This window comes from Anser cygnoides, chromosome 22 (assembly GCF_040182565.1).
Source record: "Anser cygnoides isolate HZ-2024a breed goose chromosome 22, Taihu_goose_T2T_genome, whole genome shotgun sequence".
NCBI classification, from domain to species: domain Eukaryota; kingdom Metazoa; phylum Chordata; class Aves; order Anseriformes; family Anatidae; genus Anser; species Anser cygnoides.
The window spans coordinates 8,249,596-8,259,395 of record NC_089894.1 but is presented as its reverse complement, the minus strand read 5'-3'; the positions used below and the strand labels follow the sequence as shown (position 1 = coordinate 8,259,395).

The following is a 9,800-nucleotide window of genomic DNA, read 5'->3' as shown; positions in this document are numbered from 1 at the left end:
ATATTGCACGCAGGAATTAACACTTTCATCGTCATATACTTACAACAACTTCAAATAAATAAAGGTACAGGAAATCTAAACAGAAAACCCAAGGCAAGGCTGGAAAAGGCGACAGCTCTCTCCTCCCCGCGGCGGACGTTTTGAACACGTGTTCCAGGCCGGGGCGCGGGGAAAGGCGGCGGCGGCAGCTGGGTGCGCCCAGCCTGGGCCGGGGGCTCGCAGCCCGCTGGGGCCCGATGCCAGCGAGGACCCGTGGAAGGGGACCAGCTCTGCACCCCCCTCGCAGCAACCCCATGAACGAATCAGCCCTGGAGCCGGGGCCCAGCGGAGAAGCACCCACGACGTGACACTTTTAAACCCACTGGACGGGGACGGAGGGATGTGAGTTTTTAATCCAGCAATGCAAAGCAAGAGCAAAGGTCCCTGAAACCCCCAGCCCCTAAAAAAAAACCCTTACAAACCGTGATTACAAAGCACCACACCGTATCCAAGCTGAGATTTTCCTGAGTCTAAAGCTTGCTGCATTTTTAAAAGCAGCACCCTTTATAAAAGTTTTCTTTATTTTTTACAAGAAGATACTTTCCGTTTTCTCCTACCTAGACAAACATTTTTTATGAAACAAAAATAAAAAAAAAAAGACAGGTTTTGTTTCTCTTGCACCCGTTTGGAAATAAAGCAATCTCACTAACGTCACTATAAAGGTGCCTTTATACCCTTTATGCTGTCCTGGCAATGCAAGTTGAATTTTTGCTCAAAACCAGAACTAGCTTGTTACACTCAAAGCGTCCCCTTCTCCTGGCTCATTGTTTCGTACAGAGGTATTGCTTCTTCCAACAAACTACCGCTCGGGCTTGCTCATTTTTGAAGTCCAAACCAGGCTATTTCAGGTAACAATTTGGGTTTTCTTTTTTTTTTTTTTTTCTTTCCTTTTTTTTTTCAGTTTACTTTCGATGCATTGCCACTCCCCTCTCCAGCCTCTTACCGGGTTATTGTTGGGAAGATTATTTTTCTGGATCGCTCAATTTCTTTGAAACATTTAGAAACAAATGGGGGAATTATTGTTATTGTTAATTTCTGCTGTGAACTGGATGTTTCTGCTGCTTGAGGAGCCATTCAAGGTGTGTTTGTGCGGAAAGTTTTGAGGTATCTTTGTATTGTATTCACAGCCCTGCTACAACCCCCTTGCATTATATACAGATGTACACAGCTACACACGCTCGTACTTACGTGTGCGAGCAGAGAAATGGGTCCGTGCACAGCGCGAGTGCATGTGCGCGCACAGGCCGTGTGTTACTAGCCGGGCTCCCCCGCGCCCCCGCGTACAAATGCACACATCCACAGAGAGAAACGCCCGTGGGCCTGCACGCGGGGGTGGTGGCTGCTGCCGCTGCCCCGCGCGGCTTGAGGTGATTTCATCCCGCAGAGAAATTCCTGAGTTCTTTGCGCGCCCCTGCCTGCGGCAGCCGGAGCTGCGGATTCCGGTTGCAGCTGCATTTTGCTTTTCGCTTTTCGCTTTTCGCATTTGGTTTTCGAATTTTTTTTTTTTTTTTTTTTTGCTTTTCGTTTTTCGCTTTTTGTTTTTTTGCTTTTCGGTTTTTGCGTTCTATTTTATTTCATTTTGCTTTTTGCTCTTCGCTTTTCGCTCGGTAATTCCTGCGCGCTCGCCGGCGGCGCGGGGAGCTGGGGCCGGGGCTTTGCAGCCCGCGGCCCCGCGCCGCCTTTGTGCGGCTCCTCCCGCGGGCACGGCCCCGCACGGCCCCGCACGGCCCCGCACCGCCGCCCCGGCCCCGCGTTCCTTTCGTTTCTCCCGGCACACGCGGTGCTAGCGCGGGCCGGGCGGGTGGGCAACGGGCTCGGCTCGGCTCGGCCCGGCTCGGCTCGGGCCCGGCGCGCCCCAAAGGCTCGCGGGGACCCCGGGGACCCCCCCGCGGCTGCGGCCGAAGCCTGCCCGGCCCCGGGACGCGGCGATCTCGGGCCCGCCGCTGCTCCGGGCGGCGGGCTGAAGTCAACAAAAACCGCAGTTAACCAAAAACCCGCTGCAAACCCAAGTCAAACAAACACCGCTTTTAGCAACAATTCACCAGCTCCAAGAAAAACATCGCTTAATAGACACAAAATACGTTTGACCTTAAAAATGCCATTTTTTTACCCGCCGGTGGAATTAAACCAAAAAAATCAAAATCAGCCGTGGCAGACGGGAGTATTTGCTTTGAATCCTGCGATGATTCCCCTTCCCCTTCCCTCTCCCTTCCCTTTCCGCGGGCCGAGGAGGCCGCTGCGGAGGGCCGGGGGATGGCTCCCGGCGGGAGGGGGGCAGCGGGGGGGGACCGGCGGCCCCGGGCCGGGCCGAAACGCGCTGCGGGATCCCGGCCGCGCCCGCCCGGCCGCGGGCTGCGAACATTTTCTGTTGAAAAGAAGGGGGAAAACCCACCCCCGCTCCCCCAGGCCGCAGCAGCTTTGCTTTGCTTTGCTAACGTCTCCGGAACGAGCCGGCTTCAGAGGGCCCGTCGGGCTTTGATGCCAAAGCGGGGTGGAAATCACATCAGAAATAGTCAAAAGAGCCAGTTACAAAGACAGTGGTTTGCAAGAAAAGTTAAACTGGGATATGATTTCCTCTGCAGAGAGGAGAGACATTCCCCCCACATTCTTCCCCGCATTCCACTTCGGAGCTCGGGAGAGATCAAATTGTCCATCTGTACTCTATTGCTAATGCTCCTGGATCCTATTTCTTGTGCCCGTAAAGCTTTTACAGGCCTGCTACCTTTAGGCTAGCACAGTTAGGGTTATTATCCAGCAAACAACTCACTTTTTTTTTTTTTTAATATACATGCAGCAGTTTCAGATAACTTCCTCTCAAAGCCTCCTGTTTTCTTTTAGCAAACAGAATTTCCTGGTCTTTTTAAAGTTTGTGTTTTCTTCCTGTCTCTTAAGTAGACAGAAAACATTACATTGCTATTAATATAGTTATTTGGACTAGCTGCTCCCAATTTCGCCGGGATTGACTCGGGCCGAAAAGGAGTGTTTATGCTGCATGACATCATTATTTCTCTCTGCGTGTGATTATTATTACTTTAATCCACTGCATTTATGGAGGCAAAGGGAGAAATCGGCTCTATTCTTTCCTCGTTTCAGCGGTTTTTGGCTTCCGGGGGTGGGGAGCGGAGCGCGGCCGGGGCGGGGAAGGGGCGACGCTGCCGGCCGGGGCGAGCTCGGCCCGGGGGGACCCCCCCGCGCCCCCACCTGGCGCCGCGCCCCAGCCCCGAGCCCGGCGCTGGGACAAAAGCGGAGAGCCCGGGGGCGAGGGGTCGGCGCCCCCCCGGTCCGAGCGCTCCTTCCAGCATCGCGGAACCGGCCCCGGGCCCCGGCGCACGGGGGGGGACCGAAACCTCAGCCCCGGCCCGAGCGGGGAGCCCCCGCCCGGCCCCCGCACCCGGTCACGGCCCCGCACCCGCCCCGGGCCCCCCCTCGCCGGCAGAGCCCGGCCCGGCCGCCCCCGGGGCTCGGCATCTCGGGGCGCCCCCGCGCCCCCCGCCCGGCCCCGCGCCCCCCGCCCGGCCCCGGCCCCGGCCCCGGCCCCCGCCCGCCCTGCGGCTCGCATCTGTTGCGTGTAAACCTTTCCTCCGGGCCGTCCGCGGTCCTTAGAGATCCTCCAAGCTATAGCCCCGGAATTTGAGGCTGGGGGGCACCGGGATGGCGTTGCCCCCCAGGTGCCAGCTCCACAGCGGGTGAGTTTTGGAGAGGGCCCAGGAGTTTTTGACCCCCAGGGAGGAGGCAGGACACAGGTCCCCATCTTCCCCCACGACCAGGGAGGGAATACAGGGGAAGTTGCCCATGAGGCTGAAGGAATTCCGAGGCGGGGTTGGCCCGGCGCTGCCGAGGCGTTTGCAATGAGTGTTTCCCTTTTTGGCATTCCTCCTTTGAGTCTTTTGTGGCCTCCCTTTAGAGGAGCTCTGTTGCCTTTCTGCCTCAGCGCCTCTGGCAAGGCGTCTGCGCTTGGCATTCCTTTCCGAGCCATTGCCTTTCAAAGCTTTGTTTGACAAGGTGCTGGGGCTCTCTGCTCTTTTGGAGCCGGGGGATTTGAGCTCTGCAGCTTTGCAGGGCTCCGTCCTCCCTCCGTGGCGCAAACTTTTCCCGTCCACGTTGAACCCCTTGGCGTAACACCACAGCTTGGACTGCCGGATGAGCCTGTCAAAGTGCTCCCGCCGGGGCTCCCCCGCCTCCCCGGGGGGCGCCGGGCCGAGGCTCCCCGCCAGCTCCGGGGCCGGGGGCTGCGGGGCCGAGCCCGGGGCCGGCTCTTGGGGAGCCGCTCGGCCGGCTAAAGCTTCGCTCTGCCTCTCTGCTTGGTCACTGGGGCCTAACGAGGCTCTATTGTTCGAGGCATCTTTGTGCAAATCCTTCCCTTTGGCGCAGGGCTCTGCGTCCCCAAAGCCGCCCTCCTTTTGTTGCGGGTCCCCCCCAGGGGTGCTGCTCGGGGAGGGAGGGGGAGAGGAGGAGGAGGAAGAGGAGGAGGAGGAGGAGGAGGAGGAGGAAGAGGAGGAGGAGGAGGAAGAGGAGGAGGAGGAGGAAGGGGAGGCCTCCTGCTTTGCGTACAGCTCCGGCTGCGGCTGGGCCCCCGAGCCCAGGGCTGGAGCCGGGCTCAAACTTTCCGAAGTTGATGCTCGCAAAGTCCTGGCCCAGAGCTGCTGCGAGAGGAAGAGGAGGTCGGGGTCGGGGCGCAGCGCCTTGCCCGCGCCCGGGGGGGGCTCCGCGGGCCGCTCGTCGCCGAGGGGCTCCCGGGGGGGCTGCGGCTGGAAGCGGGGCAGAGCCGCCTGCCTGTACCGGGTGCTCTGCACCGAGTCCCCGCTGCACAGCGAGCTGCTCTCCGACTCCGAGGAGCTGCCCTCCTCGCTGCTGCACGACGTGTCCCCTTCCTCCTCCTCCTCCTCCTCCTCTCCTCTTCTCCTCCTCCTCCTCCGACGAGTCGCTGGAGGTGGCGGGGCTGGACCCGCCGAAGTCCAGGCTGGAGTCCGAGTCGCTGGAGTAGCCGGCGGAGGTGCCCTGCCGCTTGGAGCCGGGGAAGGCGGACGAGCGGCCTTTGCGGGCCCCCCCGGGGCCCTTCTCGGCCGGGAAGAGCCCCTTGGCGCAGCAGGGGCCCCGCTTGCGCCGGCCCGGCTCGGCGAGCGCCGCGGGGTGCGCGGCGGGGTGCGCGGCCGCGGGGTGCAGCAGCGCCAGGTCGCGGGGGTAGGCGCCCAGCACGCCGCCGAAGAGCCCGCCGCGCTCCGCCAGCCCGCAGCCCCGGCGGCCCCGCGGGGCCCTCTCGAGGCCGGGGAAGGGCCGGTGGTGGAACGGCTGCGGCAGCAGCGCCGCCGGCGCCGAGCGCGCCTTGGCCAAGGCCGGGGGCAGCTTGGGGCGCCCGGGGGCAGCGGGCGCGCAGCAGGCGCCGGCTCGGCAGGGCGGCAGCAGCTGGGGCCGGGGGCAGGCGAAGAGCTCCCCGGGGTCCGGCAGCAGCAGCTGCTCCCTCCGCTTGCTCTTCCTTTTCCTCTTCCTCCTCCCGGGGCTGAGGCTCTTGCAGGAGGTGCAGAGAGCCTCCAGGTCCGCCTTGGATATGAGCGAGCATTTCACCGCGCGGGTGGGCACCGAGTGGATGGCTTTGAGGGTCCGGAGCTCCTTGAGATCGCAGCGTCGGCTCTTGATCTTTAAGGTTTCCATCTTCTTGCTGATGGTGGTCCTGGGGATATCCTTAAACAGGTCGCTGAGGACCTGGGCCAAGGCAAACATCTGGGTGCCATTGATCTGTAAGTATCCCAAGTTTATCCCTTCGATTTCTTGATAGCCGGCATGAAAATCCCCCGGCCTGGCTTCCCCATTGTAATCCATGGTAGCTGGAACAATTCCGAAGGTCCCTTCGCAGGTCAGGAACATTTTGCAAGGAGCGTTTACTTTGTCTCTTTCAAAGGGGGCATTGAAAATAAGGACATATTTGTTTCCACTCCCTGATCACACATCCCTACCCCTCCGGAGAGGTGGGGGAGGGGGGAGGGGGAAAAAAAAAAAAAAAGGGAAAAAAAAAAAAAGCCAAAGCAGCCGATCGCCCCTTCAAACGCTCCGGTCAATGGCTCGCAACATCTTCCAAACACCCAGCTCCTCCCGGGCTGGGGCTCGACTCCTCGTCTTCCCCCTCCCCGGCAAAAAAAAAAAAAAAAAAAAAAGGAAAAAAAAAAAAAGTCAAACATCTCGCATCCTCCGGGCTCCCCCCAGCCAGGTCCCACCCCGCGGCCGCGCACCCCACCTTCCCCTCCGAAAATAAACCCCCGGGGGGGGGGGGGGGGGGGGCCAGGAGGAGAGGGGGGGAGCAGCAACAAGCGCAGCCCCCCCTCCGCCGCGCGAAGCCCCTGAGATGCTTGAGCAAACAAAGCTACCGGCGCGGGGGGGGCGGCAGAAGCGGCAGCGGCGGGGCCGCGGCGAGGCGGGGGAGCCCCGGGGCTCCGTGGCGCTCCCACCTCGGCCGGGCTCCGCTCCCGCGGCCCCGCCGCCGCGGCCGCTTCGTCCTGGGAACACCCCGCGGAGCCGGGCCCGCGGCCCGCGCGCTGATTGGGCAGCGGCGCGCCGTGACGTCACGGCCCCCCAACATTTCACACGCACACCCCCGCGCAGCGCAAGCCCCGCGCAAGCCCCGCGCAAGCCCCGCGCAAGCCCCCCCCCGCGGCCCCGCACCGCGCGGCCCCGCGCAGCCCCCAGAGCCCCGCACCGCGCAGCCCCGCAGCGCCCCAGCCCCGCAGCCCCCCAGCCCCGCGCAGCCCCGCACCGCGCCCGCCCGGCCCCCCGGCCAGGGCAGTCCCGCACAATAGCCACCGTTTTTTGTTTTTTGTTTTTGGTTTTTTTTTTTGTTTTTTCTTTAAGAAAAAAATAAATTAAAACGGGGAAAAAAAAAAAAAAAAAGAAAACACAAAACGCTGCGTTTTCGAGGTAGTTTCAGGCTCAGCTCGCCCGGCGCCTCTGCTTTGTTCGGGCTGGGGCATTCCGGCTCGGCTGCGGGGAGGGTGCTGCGCTTTCCAAAATCTCTCCGAATTCCTCCGGGATGGGTGTGTGTGCGTGCACGTATATAGTTAATAAACCGTGCAAGGTTTTACTCTAAGCGAGTTGTTCAAAACGATCGACTCTGCAACAATTCGTCGTGCAACCCGGAGTGGAATGCTTATTAATTGCCAATTACTGTATTTATGACCTGGAATGAGCACGGACTGGAGCTTAGAATCAACAATAACATCGGCAACAGTGCAAATAAAAGCAATGCAAAGATACTCATATTCCTTTTTACTCACACGCTTGCCTTATTCACTTTTCACCTTTTTCTTCCAAACTCTGTCTTTAAAAAAAAAAATGAAATGAAAGAAAAAAGAAAGAAAACGAAAAAGAAAAAAAAAAGAGAGGAATAAAAAAAAAAAAAAGAAAAAGGAAATTCATTTGCATGCCTTTGTGCGCTGCTTAACTTTATTTCAAACTTTAAGTCCCAAGACTTCTTCGGCATTTGGTAGCTCGCTCCTGCCTTACAAACCAGACGCCGTTTTCCCAAAAGGAGGATTGCAGATTTCTGTCTCTAAGGGAGGGGGAAAAAACCCACCCTCACCCAGCCCGGAGCTCCATTGTCCCGTCCCTTCTATTTCTTTATAAACCTGGAGCTACTTGAGCGAAGGGCGTGCAGCCGCGGAGGCTGGACCGAGTGATTTTAACTCTCTGCTCAGGAGGCTAATTTTGGGGAAACAGTTACCTCGGAAACCTTTTTGGGGGAAGGGAGGCTGCAGCTCTGCAGCGCATGCTGTTCCCTTTTAAGCTTCGTCTGTCTCCCACATGAAAAGTTGCTTTTAGTCTTCCTCTGCTTTTTTGTGGTTCAAATGGCAAAATCTGAGTAATTTGATAATAATAATTTGTTAAACTATATGTACAATCAACCACAAATGATCCCGATTTAGAAACAATCCCATAGGAGGAGGAGGAGGAAGCACATTCCTGAGTATGTGTGTAAAAAAAAAATTAAAATAACTCCAACATTGCCTTTAATTTGGGAGCGGAGATCACCTGATTTGCATTTACCTTCTCGCCGATAGACGAGAGGCAAGCCTCACGCACAGGCGAGCCGATGCCGTATCGATCCTGCTGCAGAAGAAATCAATGGCAGGATTTTTCCCCTTCCTAGCACACATGTGCACGCACACCCCGCAAACTCGTGGCCTTGCTGAGAAAAGAAAATGCCACATTCTCCAGATCTGGCTGCGTTAAACCGGCACATTTCACCCTCGTTTTCCACAGGCAGAGAGTTTCCTGTGAGTAAAGGTCTGCCGTCCAACACAAACACGAAATTCCTCTTTGTTTGGGCAGAGGGGAGGGGGGAGAGTTTGCATCGCGCTGGACGGAACGTGGCCGGTCCGGGGATCCTGCAGCTGGCTGCTGCAGAGGGGCTGCTGTCAGCACAGCTCGCCGCGAGGGACCACGAGAAGTCCTGCTCGCAGCCAGACTGGAGTTTCCCTTTGCAAATAAGAAGGGAGATCCTGGGTATTTTTGTTTCCACAGAAAGCCAGAGCCATTTTACCTATAGGCTGAGCATTGCTCCGTGCCAGACTGGAGGAGGGGAGCGTGGGGTGGAGGGAAGGAGCTGGCATGTAATATCCCTGTCCGATGCGGCTGATGCAGCCGCGGGGTTTATGAGGGGCTCTTGTAAAGAAAATACAAGTTCGAGCAGCGCAATAAACTGCTTCTGACCGCTCGTAGGGCTTTAGAGAGGACACAGAGACCCCTGATCGCAAGCCAGGAGGAAACAGGGCTCACAAGCCGCGCGCAGGCAAATGTATAGATACGTCATTTCCCATTAAATCTCTGTCAATAGAAACCCAGATAGACAATATTTTGGCTATGAATAAAGTTCGGTATGGAATATGTGCGCGTGTGCACGTGCTGATGTCTCTATGCAGACACAGACAGCTCGACGTGGGGCATGCAGACCCTGCGAACCCACCCATCCGTGGAGGTGGGCTGGGTGCTCGCAGCAGGGCCGTGGTTCGGAGGCACAGGGGTTTCAGTGGCACCGTAACGGCTCCGTGTTTCCCCGTAAGCGTCCCTCGCTGCCCCGGCCCTGGGTCACTTACTGTATGCATAATGAGCCCATTGTCCCTTGCCTTATCACCTTCGCTGCTGCTTTATGATTTTGCAGAGGAGCTGGAGCTGTTAGGTGTGTGACAGCTTTTACACATACATATGTGCATCGCTACGGTCGGGGCAGGCCAGCTGTGGAAGCGGCCACAGGCTGAGCTGTAGGTCTTGGGGTGGGCAGGGGGGGCTCGACCCCAGCCCTGCAGTGCAGCTGCTGAGCTGCTGCCGCTGACCGAGCCCATCCTGGGAATTGGCACTGCCGGGGAGCTGGCACTGTGCACATTTGCATCCAGCCCAGCTCCTGCTTTAGGGGCCAGGGGTGCCAATTCCTCCCCCCCGAGGCAGAGGACAATCACCCGGGGGTCACCGCGGTAATGCCACCCATGGGCCCTGGCAGGTTTCTGCCTTATACCTGTCGGTTGGCTGGCAGTTTCCGCAGGAAGCAGGACAAGTTACCAGGTTGTTGGGATGTCCCCGTTTCCCAGGACCCTGGCGGCGCAGGGTGCACAGCAGCACCCCCCCATCTCCCACCCTTTTCCCTTCCCCTCGGCAGAGGGGCGTTGGAGCCGGGGTACGCTGGCAGTTCGGAGCGAAATAAGAGGGGGGGAGCCTCTCCGGCTACCTTACTGCTGGGGAGCCAGCTTGCTTGGAAAGCAGACCCCAGCGCAATGTCCCGA

General features: G+C 58.6%; 1 protein-coding gene across 1 annotated transcript; it reads right to left on the bottom strand.

The window, feature by feature from the left end:
- Positions 1-894: 894 nt before the first annotated feature.
- On the bottom strand, positions 895-6,687 carry EPOP (elongin BC and polycomb repressive complex 2 associated protein). Its single transcript, XM_066981881.1, is given in 2 exon segments — positions 895-4,946; positions 4,948-6,687. Coding segments are annotated over 2 exon segments (2,262 nt in total). The 5' UTR covers positions 5,902-6,687; the 3' UTR covers positions 895-3,638.
- Positions 6,688-9,800: the final 3,113 nt, after the last annotated feature.